Source organism: Myxine glutinosa, chromosome 5, assembly GCF_964187855.1.
Source record: "Myxine glutinosa chromosome 5, kmMyxGlut1.1, whole genome shotgun sequence".
Lineage (NCBI taxonomy): Eukaryota > Metazoa > Chordata > Myxini > Myxiniformes > Myxinidae > Myxine > Myxine glutinosa.
The window spans coordinates 26,626,322-26,647,124 of record NC_136265.1 but is presented as its reverse complement, the minus strand read 5'-3'; the positions used below and the strand labels follow the sequence as shown (position 1 = coordinate 26,647,124).

General features: G+C 36.1%; 1 protein-coding gene across 2 annotated transcripts in view; it reads right to left on the bottom strand.

Moving 5' to 3' along the window:
• LOC137427820 (transcription factor Sox-10-like) overlaps nt 1-18,561 on the bottom strand; it is a 71,917-nt gene extending 53,356 nt beyond the window's left edge. For both annotated transcript variants that reach the window (XM_068117571.2, XM_068117572.2), the window contains exon 1: nt 17,939-18,561. In XM_068117571.2, the coding sequence (XP_067973672.2) occupies nt 17,939-18,459 (521 nt within the window). In that variant the 5' untranslated portion in view covers nt 18,460-18,561. The remainder of the gene's footprint in view (nt 1-17,938) is intronic.
• Between the last annotated feature and the right edge of the window lie 2,242 nt (nt 18,562-20,803).

Here is a 20,803-nt window from a genome sequence, read left to right as displayed (position 1 = left end):
CTCTAATAATCAGAGTACGGAATGATAGTTCACCACTAATATTCATATTATTAATTTCACCCACATCTTTGGGTCTATTAAAGAATATACAAATGTTTCCTCTAGAATCGTTGATGGTCTTATCATTCATTTTCAAAGCTTCTTTATCAATGACCTTTTCAAGCTTTGAGTAAATTGTTAGTAGTAGTGGAGAAACTTTTGCCAAATTTACTTTAATAGAGTTATTAATTAACATAGCTTGTCCCGTAAATTTAATAAAAGGACACATGTTATTCTCCATTATGGGTTTAATCCAAAAATTTCCATATTTATCTTTGTTCAATTTAACATCTTTAACATATTTTTCTATATCTTCCACCGAAGTAGAGATTGATTGAAATTTGTCTTTTGTGTTTTGAAACATTGTATTTATTAGCTATTAAATTTGCGTTTACTTTAAGTAAAGTTATATACATAAAACGTGTTGAAAAGCTCAAAGGTGTTTTACTTTAAGTAAAGTTATATACATAAAACGAGTTGAAAAGCTCAAAGGTGTTTTACTTTAAGTAAAGTTATATACATAAAACGAGTTGAAAAGCTCAAAGGTGTTTTACTTTAAGTAAAGTTATATACATAAAACGAGTTGAAAAGCTCAAAGGTGTTTTACTTTAAGTAAAGTTATATACATAAAACGAGTTGAAAAGCTCAAAGGTGTTTTACTTTAAGTAAAGTTATATACATAAAACGAGTTGAAAAGCTCAAAGGTGTTTTACTTTAAGTAAAGTTATATACATAAAACGAGTTGAAAAGCTCAAAGGTGTTTTACTTTAAGTAAAGTTATATACATAAAACGAGTTGAAAAGCTCAAAGGTGTTTTACTTTAAGTAAAGTTATATACATAAAACGAGTTGAAAAGCTCAAAGGTGTTTTACTTTAAGCACAGTTTCATCTTTAAAAAAGCCTCTAAAAAAGGCACTTTGTTTTAAGTATAATTTTACTATATAAATATGATAAATTCTGAAGGATATTTAGAATTTCCAGACTCTCCATATGATAAATTAGAGAATTGTCCGGCTTGTGGTAGAGTGGGGCTTAATACAGAATCAGAAGCATATAAACAATGTATTTTCTGTGATTATCTTCTAATTAATGATAATAAAAAATATAGAAAAATATATAACTCTTTTAAATTAGAACCAAAAATGAATTACTTTACAAGATTAATAAGAGAGATGAATGTTAAGTATTATGGTGATAATACACCATTTCTTACAAGGGAAGAGACTATTTGTATTGAGGAAATGTATAAGGGTTTAATGATATTTATTATTCAAAATAATTTTAATGGAAATGTTAATACAAGATACTATATAAACAAAATAATGGATTATTTTGAAATTAAACCTGAACTCAGGATAAAATATAGAGTTTCTCAAAAAACTCAAAAAAAGTTGGATGACTTGTTTTCCAAATATATAAATGAATGATTTTTTACCCGTTTGGGAAAATAAGATAAAATTTAATAACCATAAAAATCTTCCAAATTCATTGAGATGTCTAATAGTTGGTTCAAGCGGATGTGGAAAAACCTGTTTACTTTTAAAGATGCTCCTTAGTCCTAATTTTTTAGATTATGATAATTTAATAATTTTTACAAAGTCAAGTTTTCAACCTGAGTATCAACTACTCTCACAGGGTTTTAATGCGGGTCTTAAAAAGGAAGACATTATCGGTTTATTTAAACTTCAAAACAAACTAAATGATTATAATATTGATGATATAATACAATTATTTTGTGATACACAGAAATCAAAATCAAAACTAAAACCCATAACTTGTATTCTCAGTGATAATACGGATGATATACCTTCACCTCAAGATTTAGATAAATCAAAAAAGAACCTCGTTATCTTTGATGATTGTGTTAATGAGAGAAACCAAACAGTAATGGATAGCTACTATACAAGAGGGAGACATTCTTCTTGTAATTGTATTTATCTTAGTCAGTCATATTTTCAACTCCCTCGGCGCTCAATAAGAAACAATGCTAATACTTTTATTTTATTTAAGTTAAATTCAATAGATACAAATAATTTTTGGAGAGATAATTGTTCTACATTACGTAGTAAGAAGGAATTTGAAAATAATATGAAACACACGATCGGAAAATATAAATATATTGTTGTGAAACAAGATGAGATACTAAATGATATTTTTCAATAAATAAATATAGAAAATGAATACCGAAGAAAGAGTAAGAAAGTTTAAAGAACATCAAGAGTTGGTTTCAAAAGTTGTAAAGCAACAGGAAGACATAAAGAAGAAAAGGAGACAGAAACTAACTGGTGAAGAAGCCTTTGAAAGAAAACAAGAGAAATTTTTTAAACCACTTTTAAAAACTCAACAAACGATTTCACCTACAGTTCCCACGGTAGAATTTACTCCAAAAAAATTTCAAATGCTCAAAGATTTTAGTCAAATGACAGAGCAAGAACTTGGAGAATTAGAATATGATGATGAAGGATTATTTCAGCATCTTGAGAAGGTAAATAAACTTTCCAATTATATTGTAGAAGCTCTTCAAAACAATGAATATTTGAAGGGTTCAAAAACCAGAGCAGGTCTCATTCCAACAGAAGAACCAGCACAGTTCCATCTTGTGAAAGAAAAGTTATTGATATTTAATGATAAATTGGTGTTCTTAAGTTCTGACCAACCAAATGTTGAATTAACCCCAAGATTAATGTTTCTTCTAACAAAAGATGGACATTCTAATTCACCTTATTTTGATGAACCGCTTGAAATGGAAAGAGAGGAAGATAGAGAGTATATTGAGTTGCTAAACGCACTTGATTATGGAGTTTCTGTTGCTGGTAAAAGTAAGAAGAATGAGAAGGAGAAACATATTATTGATGCTTTAAGTAAGCTTGGTTCGGGTGTTAGTTTTCTTCCAAATGACCCATCACAATTAGTTAATAGGTTATTATTGTTGTTAGGTAGTAAGAAGGCTGGAAACAACAATTGTTTTAATGAAGCATCCGCCATTTTAGATCAGTTGATGAATATGAAAATAATTAATAAATGTCAATACAAAGATATTTTATTAGATATTAAATAAGATGAGAAGCACAATTCTTAGTTTTAATTTCACAACGAGTGATTACACAGCTTCATTCCCTTACCCACTACAACTTGACCCCAAAAAAGAATATGAGGCTTCTTTGTTGTCAATGGAGACTTATAATACCTTGTTTAATATCACAGAGAAAAACAACAAGTTTAGTTATAATCCAGGAAGTGGATATAAAACTATAACCGTTTCACCCGGTGCTTACGAGATTTCTCAAATATCTTCAGAAGTCTCTCGCCTTATGAAAGAAAAAGGTGATGAACCAAAAAATATTGTAATAGATATTCAAAAACACACTTCAAAATCAACTATTAAACTTAAAAATAATTATAAAGTTGATTTCACAATTGAAAATTCGTTCAGAGAGCTATTGGGGTTCTCTTCTAAAAAGATTGAAGCTAACGGGACGTCTTACAGTGATAATGTCATTCAAATATCCTCCGGTATAAATTCAGTATTAATTCATTGTGATTTGATTGATGGTGCTTATAACGATGGAATAAGAACAAATACAATATTTTCATTCAGCGCATACTCAACCCCGATTGGTTATAAATTTAATATGGAACCAAAAAATCTTGTCTATTTACCTGTGTCAGGAAAAACCATATATAGAGTAAATTTTAGGATAACCGACCAAGATAATCGTATGATATCCTTTAATGATGAAATTATATCCATCAGAATTCACCTACGTGAAGTTTTTCAATAAATAAATAATGGTTATTGTGAGAAAACACGAGTTGGGAAAATATAAAATAATTACAGGGGATGGGATGTTCCTTTCACCATACTATAAGGGTGAAGGTATGTTTCTTGGGAGAGGATACTATAAACCAAAGAGACAACGGGGTGTGGGACATCAATTTAGAAATAAAGGAGATGGGATAATTGATACTCTAATGGGTATTGGTTCAACCATCCTTAAACATAAAGACCTAATTGGTTCAACTGCTTCAGCCGTGGGCTCAGTTGCGGGTGCTATAAAGAGTATAAAAGATGCTCAAAAGGAGTCTCATAAATTACAAGCAATCAAAGAAATTAAAAAAGGTAAAACTCAACTATCTTCACAAGAACGACAAAAAATCATTAAAATACTTGGGTCAGGGTTTCAACGATTTTAATGCTATATAAATACAAGTATGGAAGCGATTGATAGTATCTATGATTTGGATGATACGATTATCATTTCAAACTCTACTAAAAAGGAAGACTATTTTAAGGTAAATGCTATAACAGGAACAGACTGGAATTCAAACGGAACAAAAAGTTTTGAAATAAATAATCAACAAACTTACTTGAATATAGCTGATAGTTTCTAGCTGTGTAAATTTAAATTCACTAAGGCTGCGAATAATACTAATGCTACACTCGTAAATGATTTCTTCTGGAAAATGTTTGACAGTGTCCGCCTGTATATTGGAACACAAGAGGTTGAAGCGGTTGATTATGTCTCTGCTACATCTGAAATGATGAAATTTACACTATATTCGTTTAGTGATAGAATGGGTAAGGGAGCTGTTGAAGGTTTTATTCCTGATATGTCAACGGGAACAAATGCTGACCCTGGTTATAGTCAAAGGAAGTCAATGTATAATGATGATACAAAAGCAGAGAATAGTTTTACGGTAGCAGTACCTCTGAAAGGTATATTTGGATTTTGTGATTATGATAAAGTTTTGTATGGTCTTAAAATTAGATTTCAACTACAAAGGAATGATAATGTAAATAGGTTGCTTTTTGGGGTTGAAAATGCTTTTGGCGACAATAATAAATTTGTTATTAATGATTTGTGTTGGTATATTAGTGAATATACTCCTAATCTTAAAACGGAAGAGATGTTAAATAGAAGACTTAACTCAAAGAAACCGCTAAATGTATCATACCTTAAAAGAAGATGTCAACACGTTAAACTGGAACACACTACCTACACTTGGAATTTGGGTGTTCTTGAAGGAAAGCCACGATACCTATGGCTCATTTTTAAGAAACCAGATGGAGAGGAGGGTACTGATAAGAATAATGCGCTGAGTGATAATGCTAAGGTGAAACAACTTCGGGTTTCTCTTGATGGAACATTTTATCCGCGAGATAGATTGGAAATTGATTGGGAAAAAAATGATTATGCGGAAGCCTACAAGTCTTACCAAATGGTGTGTGAAAGCAACGGTAATAATGAACCTATTTTGGATATGGTTGCGTTTCAAAAACTTTATACAATCTATGCAATTGACCTGAGTTCTCAAAAGGAAACTATAAAGTCTAATAGAGTGGATACTTCTCTATACATTGAAAGAGGAGAGAATGAAGAAGTTGATGCTTATTGTTTGCTTTTGGAGGAAACAGAATTACAGATTAATACAGATAATGGTGTTATGATTAATATCACATAGGTTTTTTCTCATAAATAAATGGTAGGGGTATATGTTAATCAAATCAATCTTAATAAATTAACATCTTGTATTCAAAATCAAAAGCCTTGTATTATTAACGTTAATACAATTCAAAGAAAAGGAGCAGTAAGAATTGATGTTTTACTCACAAGAGAGCAGGTGAAAACACTAAATGATGCTGGATCACTTAAAATTAAAATGACAAAACCTATGTTAAAGAAATATTCAATAGACGAGTCAAGAGGAGGATTTCTCCCATTTCTAATTCCTTTATTTGCTGGTTTAAGTGCGGCGGGAGCATTGACTGGTGGTATTTCAGCAGCGATAAAAACTGCTAACGAAAGGAAGGCACAACTAAAAGCTCAAAAAGAATTGGAAAGACATAACAAGGAGTTGGAGAAACAAATTAGTGGAAGTGGTGTAATTGTAGATTTTGCTCAAAAACTTGAAAGTCTACCTGATAAAGCTAGATTGTTAGTTGGAGATATGCTTTCCTCTATCGCTCAAGCGGGTGTTAAACTAACTAAAAGGGGTAATGGGTTATATCTTTCTCATAAATAAATGGATAAATGGTTTAAACAATTTGGAAAGAATACAACGTCAAATATAGAACTTACTAAATATTGTAAAAAACTAAAAATTGATAATGTGGTTATTTGTATGAGAGATGAATTTAAAAAGTTGTCCAAGAATACAATGAATATTATTATGAATTTAGACACACAGAATGGTTCTCATTGGGTTTGTATTCATAATAGTCAGGATAAATATTATTTTGATAGTTATGGTATGCCACCACCTGTTGAAGTAATACAATTCTTACAGAATGGTGTTTATCAAACATTTCAAGTTCAAGAAATTAATTCTAAATGTTGTGGTCAATTATGTTTATATGTATTATTTCAACTCAACAATAATGAAAATTTTTATGATATCATTTTTAATCTAATATAAATGACTTATGTTGGAAAAGATGGTTCTATTTTTGGAAAATCCTCTCAGGATATTGATTTATCAAATTATTATACAAAGGCACAGGCTGAACGACAAAAATATAGTGTAAGTAAAAATATTAATATGAAGAATACTTATAAATTAATCAATTATCCAAACCCTACAGATGCGAATGACTTAATTAGATTAAGTGATTTATCACAATATATATTTTTAAAGAAAACAGCACGTTTTGTTAAACAAGTAAAATTTACAACCACAACACCCGGTTATACTGACCATACACCTTTCCTCATTGAATTTAACTACCTGCTTACAATTGAATTTTATAAAGAAGGACATTTAGTTAATATGCGAATTAATAAATGGGGGTATGATATGCCTGATTTAGGGTATAATTGGTCTTTTTCAATAAACATAGAAGACCTACATGATTTAAATCAGTCTCGTAAAGAAGAATATTATCCACTTGGTGAAGATAAGGATTTATGTGGAAGTACAATTAGTAAACAACAAATACGTGATTTTAAGAAAAGAAAAATATATGATAGTATAGCGATGGTTCGCATGACAAAGAAGGAAGGTAATGAGATAAGGATAGAAAGCCGAGGAATACAAACCGATTTGGTAGTGGGAAGATGGGGTGGTATTACCTGTCATAATATTAATCTCACATATATTTCTGATACATAAATGGCAGGAAGAAGACTACAAGAGAATTATAATTTTTGTATTCAAGGATACCTACAAGAAAAGGGTGCTCGGTATTACATACCTTATGATTTGGAGCATATACATGGGAATTTTGTCATTAAAAACTGGCCTTATACTGATATTGTTAAACCCACAAATAGAGACTTGTTTAAAATATTAAATAAAAATGAACTTCTCAAAGTTATGAAATATAAAACTCTTTTAGAAATCGTCAACAAATCTTATTGGTATCCTATTATGAGAAAAATAATTATAGATACAAGAATATCTCAAAATCCAGATGAGTATATGTATAATATTCTTTGGGGTTCAAACTCAAGGGTAGCAAGGGATGAGGAAGGAGTTGAAGAAGAGAAGGAGGAAGGAGTTGAAGAAGAGAAGGAGGAAAGAGAGAAGGAGGAGAAGGGGGAAAGGGAGAAGGAGGAGAGGGAGGAAAAGGAGAAGGAGGAGAAGGATGAAAGGGAGAAAAAGGAGAAGGAGGAGAGGGAGGAAAGGGAGAAAAAGGAGGAGGAGGAGAGGGAGGAAAGAGAGAGGGGGGAAAAATATAAAAATATGACCATTCCTGAGATTAATGAAAGATTGAAGGTATTACGACAAATAAATAAATCTCAACGCACTGAAGAGGAAAATAAAGAATTAATGACTCTTCCGAACTTATTGGTTTTTAAATTTGCTATAATGAATTCAGAGCGCAGATATACAACATATAGTTGATGATGTTGGTGTTATTGACTTTAGTTAGTTTTATTTGTAAATAAATGGAGGAGAGAGTGAAGCCATTTCTAAGGATTCTTTATGTTTTAAAAATCAAGATAGAAATGTATATGTTGAAAACCAAAAAGGTTTTGGCACTATGTATAACTTTTTCTCATAAATAAATATGAGTTATTGTCTCAAATGTAAAAAGAAAACTAAATCTAAAAATATCTCTTATGTTAAAGCTAAAAATAATAGAGTTTATCAAAAAGGAATATGTCAAGTGTGTGGCTCTAAAAAGTGTCAATTCATCTCTCCTAAAAGTGGAGGAGACATACAAAAGTTTTTGTCAGGCAGCAAATTTACAACAACTGGAATTCCGGGGGAATTACACCTTCCAGGGTATTCTTTCTGTGGCCCAGGAACAAACTTGGATAAAAGATTAGATGAGGCTGACAATCCTAAACCTTGGTCTAAACCTACAAATAGGGTTGATGAAGTGTGTATGAAGCATGATATTGCTTATGGGAAAACCACTACATTGACTGAAAAACATAAAGCCGACAGAGAAATGTTGTATAATTTGTCTTTGATACAAAATCCAACGTTGAGAGAGAAAGTTGATAGGTTTATTGTGAGAAATTTGATAAATGCTAAATTGAAACTTGGCCTTGGTTATTCACCCTCAAAAAACTATTAGGCTCTCATGATGTCATCAAGACTGAGGAGCTTTTGGCTGATGAATTACATAAACCTATAATCACAAAGTTTAAAAGAAGGAAAGTTTATTCTAAATACACCGACCACATATGGTCCGCTGATTTAATCGAACTAAAAAATGATAAGGGATACAAGTATGCTTTAACCGTTATTGATTTGAGGAGTAGATTTGCTTGGGTTGTTCCTTTGAAAAACAAGAGAGGTTATACTCTGAAGTTAGCCTTCCAACAGATATTTAATAAAAGTAAAAGAAAACCAAAGAAACTGTGGACCGATGAGGGAACAGAGTTCTATAACAAAATATTTATGAAATTTCTTAAGGGGGAGGGTATTAAATTATACAGCACCTTTAATGAAGGAAAAGCAGTTGTTATTGAGCGTTTTAATCGTACTTTAAAAGAGAAATTATATAAAAAATTCACACAACTCGGTTCCCAAAAATGGGTGTATTTTATTCAGGATATTGTAGATAATTACAATAATACAGTTCATTCATCAACAAAATCAAAACCATCAGAAACATTTACAAAATTAGAATATGAAAAGGAGATTAATTTGAGAAAGCCCAAGTTCAAAGTTGGTGATATTGTAAGAATATACAGATGGAAAAGTCATTTTGAGAAAGGTTATACAAAGAGATGGACTAATGAATTATTCAAAATCGTTGATGTAATGGATACTATGCCTTGGACTTACAAATTATATGATATGAATTGGGAAGAAATCTTGGGTTCATTTTACTCACAAGAATTACAAAAAACAAAACTGATAATTCATTAAACAACAACCATCCATACTTTCATCCACCCAGATTAGCTAATTTAATTAGTAGTAATAAAAAAAATTAAATAAATAAATAAAAATCATAAGCCACACCCACACAGACCCCACCCACAAACCCCACCCACACAGACCCCACCCACACAGACCCCACCCACACAGACCACACCCACACAGACCACACCCACACAGACCCCGCCCACACATAAGAAAGCATTGGGGGCTTTTGATGATAAGAGGTTTATTTTAGAAAATGGAATTGATAGTCTCCCTTATGGTTATATAAGTATATAAATGATAAGATATATAAGTGATAAGATATAAGTGATAAGATATAAGTGATAAGATATATGTGATAAGATATATAAGTGATAAGATATATATAAGTGATAAGTTAAAAAGGGGGGTTGGGGATTTTAACGGGCTACCGCCACCTTTTTTACTATTATATAAATGATAGAACCAAGTATCAACCAGACTAAAGAGTGGAGGTGTAATCAACCTTGGTATATAAATGGAAAACATAACGAATGTGAAAAATATCAGATTCAAGAGGTTGAGAGAATCACTGGTCAGAAGGTTCTCAAGACGGATAAACGTATTCATTTGTTAAGTGGGGTAATGGAGGGTGGGAAGAAAAATATATTAGAGTGGAGTGAGAACTTTAATGGTTATCAATCGGATAATAAATATTATAATTTTAAAATGGTATGTGGGAGAGGAGGAGGTCAAACAAGAACCCTCCGTGAAACATACCACTTTATACTTTCACAACAAAAGGTTAAGGAACCTGTATACTTTATAAATATACTTGATGGGGATGAGTTATATAGGAGAATGGAACTCTTAAAAAAGTTAGAAAGAGATAATATATTTATAGGCTCATTAGTAGAGTGGTCTAAGGAACTACATTAAAGGGGTAGTGGGGGGAATAGGGTAAAAATTACATGTAAGTGAGAAGGATCATAGGTTCATAAGGCTAGAAGGATTATAGATTCATAAAGGAAGAAAATCATAGGTTCATAAGGCTAGAAGGATTATAGGTTCATAAGGTGAGAAGGATTATAGGTTCATAAGGCGAGAAGGATTATAGGTTCATAAGGCGAGAAGGATTATAGGTTCATAGAGGGAGAAATAGAGGTGTTTATGATTTTTTTTAAAACAGGGGGGTAAATGACATTAGATAGGGATTTCCCATGTTAAACGGAGGTGTCCCAGAAGCAACATTTATCACCTACTCACCTTCACTCCTTCATTCCTCTTTTCTCCCGCCTCTGGAACAAACTCCCTCACTCTCTTCAATCCCACTCCACCCTCCAGGTCTTTAAAACAGCTGTTCACCACCATCTCTTATCTTCCCCCATCCAAAACCTTGATCTTTTCTATCCCCGATAATTTCACCCCAATTCCACTTTTTCAAATACCAACTTCTGTCCTGGAAGTCCTTGGTGTCCTTGTGTTTTATACTTCTCCCACCCCCCCCCCCCTTCCCACGCCTCCTCCCCCCAAGCCCTCTCCCCCCCACACATCTCCCTGCTCTTAAATGTTGTGTGCTCTCAAGCGTTTGTGTGCTTCCCATTCTCTTTTCTTCCGCTCCCTCTTTTTATATATTTTGTTTGTCTGGTTGATGTGTTTGTGAAGTAAATGTCAGCTCTTTCACGAGCCTCGATTCAGTATCCAAAAAAAAAAAAAAAAAAAAAAAAAAAAAGTGCCGATGTGAAGCTTGGTACGTTCGCCATACCACCCAAAGATTGGCTGATCATATCAAACAGCATGTCCCCCTGGTGATTCGAAGAAAGAACTTGGGAGTGAGAACTCAACCTGTATGGGCATTGGGCATGCAAGAACATTCAAGGACCGTCGACCATTTTTTCTTCCTCTTCTTCTTCTTGTTCTTCTTCTTCTTCTTCTGCCATTGCAGGGCACTTGGATGACAACCTCGATTGTGCAGAGCAGTACAAGGCAGATATGTTCAAGATATTGAGCCGAGGTCGGAGTACGTTACATCTACATATGTTAGAAGCAACCTTCATCCATTACACGGACCCTACATTGCGTCATCAAAAGGAATTTGTACATTCTCTCATTCTCTTTCAACATGGAAAGATTAAAGGTATTTCCCTGACCGCTGTCCAAGGTAATGATGCAAATGGTGCGTCATCACTGACAACTCTGCTCCAGCCAATCGGAGCCCGGGATCTCGCGATAACTATCGCGATAACGATAATGGAGATTAATTATCGCGATAACTGCTGCTCATGCTGTAGAATGTAAATCACACTTTGAACCTGAATATTGAGGTATATTGACTGCATTTAGTTTCTCTCAAAATATTTGCCAGTATTAAATGCAGGGCTATACAGTAAAATATAGGAGTGATATAACATGGAATGTGCATCTCCAAGATGCAATTTAAATGGTACATCATTAAGCAATAAATGTCCAAACAAACAACGACTCAAGGCGCCGGTGCTTCCAGTGTTGAAATCGGCAATCCGTTTCGAGTTTGCTTTGCCTGTGTGCGAGGTTAACCACCCAAGGCAACATCATGTCAAAGATCGAGAAGATGAGCATCCACAGTGTGCAGAGGTTTGGCATTGAGGACAAGGACAAGTGGTAATCTAGTTCTCTCCTTTCACCATTCTCGTTGGACCAAACAGAGTGGGAAACAAAGTGTGGCATGTGTTTCATTTATTTATTCATTTTCACATTTTTGTCACATGGGATTGCTTTGCATTTGTTATTCGTGAAGTTCCACATCAAAGACGTTATTTTAAATGTATGAAGATAGTCATATATGACTTTCTCCACAAACGTCCCAATTGGTAAGCAGCTTGCTTGGTGCGTTCCGTTAGAAAATGAATGAATGAATGATCGTTTTTTTTTAAGGCCATTTTCCCCGCTAGAGCGGGGGTTAGCCTTGCGGGCCCCATTACAATCATGGTTCCCTGTTTGAGGCAATGTTTTTATGGTTGGATGCCCTTCCTGACGCCAACCCTTGGTCACGCTCTTCGATGCACAGGGATACGGTGTACCTATTCTGAATCCGGGTACACACCATGATCATTCATCCCAGCAAGCTGGTACTCAATTTGCCGACCTCGGAAGGATGACAGGCTGAGTCAACCCCCCTGGCGTTAATTCAGCGATCGACCGGGATTCGAACCCAGGATCCTAGGATCCCAAGCCGGCACCCTAACCGCTAAGCCAACACCAGGCTTAGAAAGTAGAATGAAAGTTAGAAAGTAGCATCAAAATAAATAAATAATCGATCAATTAATTAATCAATAAATCAAAAATATTCCTTAGAGCCAAAGCACTTGGTCATTGTCGTGTTGAAATATCAGCTTCGTAGCTCAAAGGGTGCCTTAGATATTGCCCGGATGAGAAAGAAAATAAATAAGCCTTGATTAATAATTAAATAGTAATCATAAAATAATTAACTTCTTAATCAATTGGTTAATGGCATACCTAAACCACCACCGTTTCATCCGAATCTGGAACATTTTGAAAATTAATCAACCAAATGATTAATCGAGTAATTAAATAATTAATCGATTAATTGATAAAGCAATAAATCAACAAAACAAAATTACCCTCCACAGCCAAATCACTTGGTCACTGTTTTATCCAAATATCAGCTTCCGAGCTCAAACGGTGCCTGAGATATTGCCCAGATGAGAAAGAAAGTAAATCAATACTCAATAAATTGATAATTAAGTAATTAATCAATAATTTATTTTAATCAAAAAATAAAAAATACCATTTTTGCCAAAGCACGTGCTAACTTTTTTGCCCAAATTTCAGCTTCCTAACGCAAAGGATGGATGAGATCGCCTGGACAAACAAACACGAAAGCAAGAAAGAAAGAAAAAAAAGAAACCAGTGAAAACCAAGTACTCCCTTTCAGGTAACAAACAAGCAGACCCAAATCCAATAAATACCCTCTCCTCTGGTAAGGGTAACAATACTGTACGAATAAAGAGTAAGCACAGAGAAAGCACATAATAAACACATTATCATGTAAACAATAAACAGTATAAACATACAAAAATCCTTGTCACACACCCAACCTGTCCACTAAGTTTCGTCCAAATCCGTCCACAACTTTTTGAGATATCCTGCTATATATCGTTTTTTCACCCATCTATCAATGGTGAAAAATCACAAACATTCTCCGATGCAGATCCGGATCTGGATCTTCACCAAAATCGAATAATCTTGTCTTTGTCACATACCCAACCTCTCCATCAAATTTCGGCTGAATCCATCCACAACTTTTTGAGATATCCTGTTCACAAAACAGACAAATAAACAGGGGTGAAAACATGACCGTTATCAACCTTCGGTGGTGGAGGAAACAAAGACTTCATCCAGATTCCATTTTTTCCACAACATCACCCAGATCACAACTAAAGAGAGCAAAAGACAGACAGAGCGCAGACATGATGTATTTTCTATACTGGGATAGGGGTGTGCGCCGTCCCGAGAATCTACACCATATCCTGATATTTATCCGATTTTATCTTTATCTAATATTTATCTAATCATTTCGTCCTCGTCACATACCCACCTTCTCCACCAAATTTTGTCCGAATCCATCCACACCTCTTTTACGAATCAAACAGAAAAAAAGAACGTCGTGCAGAGCACGATGTTTGCGAAATCCCTGAAATTTGACCTGAGAAATAATTGGTGGTTCAATTAAATGATCAAATATGCAAATCCTCTTCTACTTTCAAGTCAATCGGATGAAAATTGACGGTTTTACAAACTTGGCCTATGTTGACTTAAAAATAATTGGTGGTTGAATTCCGTTACCTGATGTGCAAATCCTCCTTGTGCAAGTCAATAATTAGACAATAGAGAATTTTAGAAACATGGCAAAGTTGTTGAGCTTTTGACCTCAAAATCAATAAGCTTCTTCCTTATGACCAGCTTCACCATTTGGTGAAGTTTCGTGAAGTTCGGTTTAAAATTGTCACCTGTATGTGATTGACAAACAGCCAGACAGAATAACAGACGAGATCAATTTTGCAAGAATTTCAATTTTGCAAGAAAATTTCAAAATTTCAATTTAATCAATTTTGCAAGAAACAAACAAAGACAGGGGTGAAAACACAACTTTCGGTGGCAGACATAACGAGAGAGTTTATAAAACATGATACCCCGTACAGTGTTCAAGTGCAGTATATAATTTATTGGTTTAAACCGAACTGAACTGGGCGATTTTGAGCTCTCCCCGACTGATCTCGGCGTTGTCCGATGAATTTGAAAATTTGCACGAGCATCGAAAATCACGTAACGAACGCGATGGTAAAATTATTTTTTTCATCATGTTAATTTGTCCAATTATTGCCTAAATATATCGTTATATAATTATTCAGCATGTCTTAGACAACATGCTAAAACACTCAGAAGAAATTACAGACCAATTAATTTACACGAACAGTGTCCTGATGCATGAAACCCTTATTCACATGTTTGTTATTGTTATGCATGAACTTGTGCAAAATTTGCAGTTTTTTTCAGGACTAATTGTCATGTGACACCTGAACGGTAAGTCCGATTTAGACGTGTCCGGTATCAAAATGTGCGCAAGAACCTGGAGAAAAAAGGTATGAGGGGAGAATTTGAAATCCACAGTGGCTGCAAATAAATGCAACAAAAAAAAAATGACAGGGGGGCTAAGCAGCCCCCCCTCCCGCCCCCCGCCCAGTGAAGTTGGGGTTAAATAGCCTTAGGGTATATACATAAATTAATTCCGGGTTTTACCCAGTGTCTATTGCATCACCCTATCTTTACACGTTACATTAGTTTCTTTATTTTTTTACACACACACACACACACACACACACACACACACACACACACACACACACACACACACACACACACACACCTGAACACCACTGAGCTTGGGGAAAGTGCTGTCACTTCCGTCACTTCCATCACTTCCATCACTTCCGTTACTTCCCAGAATACTCTGGGTACCAACGACGACATCACAACAATGGCAACTTTTCTTACCGTAACTCAACTAAGCGAGGCATTTCCTCAGGATACATAATAAAGAAATACATTAATATAAGAAATACAGCGTAAACAAAGTGAACACAAAATACAGAGTAAACAATGTGAACACAAAATGAATACAGAGTAAACAAAGTGAACACAAAAAAAATAGAGTAAAAAAAAGTGAAAACAAAATGAATACAGAGTAAGGAAAGTGAACAAAATAAACAGAGTAAACAAAGTGAACAAAAAATACAGATTTTAAAAAGTGGAAACCAAATGAATACTGAGTAAAAAAAAGTGAACAAAATAAATACAGAGTAAGGAAAGTGAACACAAAATGAATATAAAGTAAAAAATAAAAACAGAGTAAGGAAAGTGAACACAAAATAAATACAGAGTAAGGAAAGTGAACACAAAATGAATATAAAGTAAAAAATAAAAACAGAGTAAGGAAAGTGAACACAAAATGAATACAGAGTAAGTAAAGTGAACAAAATAAATACAGAGTAAGGAAAGTGAACACAAAATGAATACAGAGTAAGGAAAGTGAACACAAAATGAATATAGAGTAAAAAAAAGTGAACAAAATAAATACAGAGTAAGGAAAGTGAACACAAAATGAATACAGAGTAAGGAAAGTGAACACAAAATGAATACAGAGTAAAAAAAAAGTGAACAAAATAAATAGAGTAAGCAAAGTGAACACAAAATGAATACAGAGTAAGGAAAGTGAACACAAAATAAATACAGAATAAGGAAAGTAAACACAAAATGAATACAGAGTAAGGAAAGTGAACACAAAATGAATATAGAGTAAAAAAAAAGTGAACAAAATAAATACAGAGTAAGGAAAGTGAACACAAAATGAATACAGAGTAAGGAAAGTGAACACAAAATGAATACAGAGTAAGGAAAGTGAACACAAAATGAATACAGAGTAAGGAAAGTGAACACAAAATGAATACAGAGTAAAAAAAGTGAACACAAAATAAATACAGAATAAGGAAAGTGAACACAAAATGAATACAGAGTAAGGAAAGTGAACACAAAATGAATACAGAGTAAAAAAAAGTGAACAAAATAAATACAGAGTAAGGAAAGTGAACACAAAATGAATACAGAGTAAAACAAAAGTGAACAAAATAAATACAGAGTAAGGAAAGTGAACACAAAATGAATACAGAGTAAACAAAGTGGACAAAATAAATACAGAGTAAAAAAAAAGTGAACAAAATAAATACAGAGTAAGGAAAGTGAACACAAAATGAATACAGAGTAAGAACAAAGTGAACAAAATAAATACAGAGTAAGGAAAGTGAACACAAAATGAATACAGAGTAAGGAAAGTGAACAGAAAATGAATACAGAGTAAGGAAAGTGAACAGAAAATGAATACAGAGTAAAAAAAGTGAACACAAAATAAATACAGAATAAGGAAAGTAAACAAAATTGATAGTGTAAACAAAGTAAATACAAAATAAATACAGAGCAAACAAAGTAAATACAACATAAATACAAAGTAAACAAAGTAAATACAAAATAAATAGAGTAAACAAAGTGAACACCAAATGAATACAGAGTAAACAAAGTAAATACAAAATAAATAGAGTAAACAAAGTGAACACGAAATGAATAGAGTAATCAAAGTGAAAACAAAATAAATAGAATAAACAAAGTAAATACAAAATAAATAGAGTAATCAAAGTGAAAACAAAATAAATAGAATAAACAAAGTAAATACAAAATAAATAGAGTAAACAAAGTGAACACAAAATAAATAGAGTAATCAAAGTGAAAACAAAATAAATAGAATAAACAAAGTAAATACAAAATAAATAGAGTAATCAAAGTGAAAACAAAATAAATAGAATAAACAAAGTAAATACAAAATAAATATAGAATAAACAAAGTAAATACAGAGTAAACTACAACGGCACTCGGTAGGGGGAAACCCTCCACCAGGCTCAACAGTTTACGTTTTCTATCCACTGATTTTCTATCCACTCCAGATCCGGATCTTCACCAAAATCTAATCATTTCGTCCTTGTTACACATCCAACCTCTCCACCAAATTTCGTCCGAATCCGTCCACAACCTTTTGAGATATCTTCTTCACAAACAGACAAACAAACAGGGGTGAAAACATAACCTGCATTCACCTTCAGTAGCGGAGGTAATAAAAGAGCAAACAAAGAGCCGTTTCCCCACAGTCGATTCCCCTCGATATTGAAAACCGAATCGGATCGATTACAGGTGCACACGGGGACTAATCAAATTAAACATCAACGTATGGAACACAACGGCGGCTACAATGACATTGAGAGAAACTATTACAAGGCCGATTAAGAATGCATTTTAAAGCGCATAAAGGGAAATGAATAACATACATTATTTGTACAATGCTATCAGATCGTTTTTTTTTTAAACGTCACAAACGTCACAAACAGAAACGACGGAACTGTACAGAGCAAACATTACTTTGGATGCAAATTAAATCACAGACACCTGCACCCCATCACGAGTAGTACGACCACGGCCGACGGTGTCGCGTTACCTCCACAACTTTCCCAGGGTCTTGCTGAGCTCCGCGTTGTGTAGTTGCGGGTACTGGTCCGACAGTTTACGTCGCGCCGCCTGCGCCCAAACCATAAACGCGTTCATGGGTCGCTTGACGTGCGGCTTCTCTCCCTTCCCAGCGGCACCTCCGGCGGGGCCCGGACCCCGCACCGGCACCGGCAGGAGGGACCAGTCGTAGCCGTCCAGCACCTGGCTCACCGCCGCCTGGATGTTATCCGCCAGACCGTCTTGACAGGGGCGCTCTTCTTCTTCCTCGGCGGTGCACCCTCCGGGAGAGCGGCTCGCCTCGACCGGCCGCCCGCGCTCCCCGTCGCTCTCGCCCTCCTTAACCCTCTCCGTGAGGTCTTCGTCCCGGTCGTGGTCGCGCTCCTGGCCCCTCTCGGACGAGCAGGGCGACGCGGTGGTCGAACCGTCCTCCGACGAGCACACCGCGGGACTCTGCGCTCGACCGAGTCCGCGATTGGCGGCAGGTGCGGCCGGCGGCCGGTCTTCGGCCATAACGACCCTGGGAGTCGCCGCCAAGCTTGTCCGAGCACCTCCTCCGGTCGTGTCGTGTGAGCACGGGCGGCGCTTCCTCGGGGTTTATGTAGCGCGGGAGGAGCGACGTGGACCGTTTCGAAACGCTCCCCCTTATCGCGATCCGATCCTCCTACTCCTCGGGCCCGGGATCCCCACCGTCTTCATCCTGAGCACAGTATTCCCATTCCCAGCGGAAGCGCGCGCGTTGGTCAGCACGTGGCGAAAGTTCCAAGGCGCGAGTACGGCGCGCGACATCTGCTTATGGCATAGCGATTCGGTGGTGACGTCACCGCATATTAAATAATAATTCGTAACGAATGAAGAGGGAGGGAGCACCGAGAGCACTGTGTACGTGAGGGGAACAGCACGTGTCTGTGTGTCTGTAACCGTGTCCCGCGTGTACAGACGTACATCGCCGCACGGCACGTGCCAGCACAGGCTCGCGTCATCGCGATTGGCGGTTTCTCAAACGGCGGGTGACGTGCTTGGATTTCAATGTACGGAACCCCAAGCAGGACAAACACGCGGGCGATACAGCGGGTACACGCACGTCACAACGAGTCATTCTGGTTACGCTGTGTCCGTTGTACGCGGATTTTTATAAGGACGCCGGCTACGCCAGGATCGCTTTGATGGTCTAGACTGGGTCTTTCACTACTTGGTATACATCCGGCCAAAATTACAATGGGTTCAATAGCATCTGCCTTCCGGAAGACCGTTTCTGATCTATATCTGCTATGGATGATCCATGAGATGCCATAAGACAGCATCTGATCTATATCTGCCATGGTTGATCCACGAGATGCCATAAGACAGCTCCTGATCTATATCTGCCATGGATGATCCATGAGATGCCGTAAGACAGCTCCTGATCTATATCTGCCATGGATGATCCATGAGATGCCGTAAGACAGCTCCTGATCTATATCTGCCATGGATGATCCACGAGATGCCATAAGACAGCTCCTGATCTATATCTGCTATGGATGATCCATGAGATGCCATAAGACCGTTCCTGATCTATATCTGCGATGGATGATCCATGAGATGCCATAAGACAGCTCCTGATCTATATCTGCCATGGATGATCCACGAGATGCCATGAGACCGTTCCTGATCTATATCTGCTATGGATGATCCATGACATGCCATAAGACCGTTCCTGATCTATATCTGCGATGGATGATCCATGAGATGCCATAAGACTGTTCCTGATCTATATCTGCCATGTAGGATCCATGAGATGCCATAAGACAGCTCCTGATCTATATCTGCCATGGATGATCCACGATATGCCATAAGACCGCTCCTGATCTATATCTGCCATGGATGATCCATGAGATGCCATAAGACCGTTCCTGATCTATATCTGCCATGGATGATCCATGAGATGCCATAAGACAGCTCCTGATCTATATCTGCCATGGATGATCCATGAGATGCCATAAGACAGCTCCTGATCTATATCTGCCATGGATGATCCATGAGATGCCATAAGACAGCTCCTGATCTATATCTGCCATGGATGATCCACGAGATGCCATAAGACTGTTCCTGATCTATATCTGCCATGAATGATCCACGAGATGCCATAAGACAGCTCCTGATCTATATCTGCCATGGATGATCCATGAGATGCCATAAGGCAGCTCCTGATCTATATCTGCCAAGGATAATCCACGAGATGCCATAAGACTGTTCCTGATCTATATCTGCTATGGATGATCCACGAGATGCCACAAGACTGTTCCTGATCTATATCTGCCATGGATGATCCATGAGATGCCATAAGACCGCTCCTGATCTATATCTGCCATGGATGATCCATGAGATGCCATAAGACTGTTCCTGATCTATATCTGCCATCGATGATCCATGAGATGCCATAAGACCGCTCCTGATCTATATCTGCCATGGATGATCCATGAGATGCCATAAGACCGTTCCTGATCTATATCTGCCATGGATGATCGATGAGATGCCATAAGACAGCTCTTGATCGATATCTGCCATGGAGGATCCATGACCATAAGACAGCTCCTGATCTATATCTGCCATGGATGATCCATGAGATGCCATAAGACTGTTCCTAATCTATATCTGCCATGGATGATCCATGAGATGCCATAAGACAGCTCCTGATCTATATCTGCCATGGATGATCCATGAGATGCCATAAGACTGTTCCTAATCTATATCTGCCATGGATGATCCATGAGATGCCATAAGACAGCTCCTGATCTATATCTGCCATGGATGATCCATGAGATGCCATAAGACCGCTCCTGATCTATATCTGTCATGGATGATCCATGACATGCCA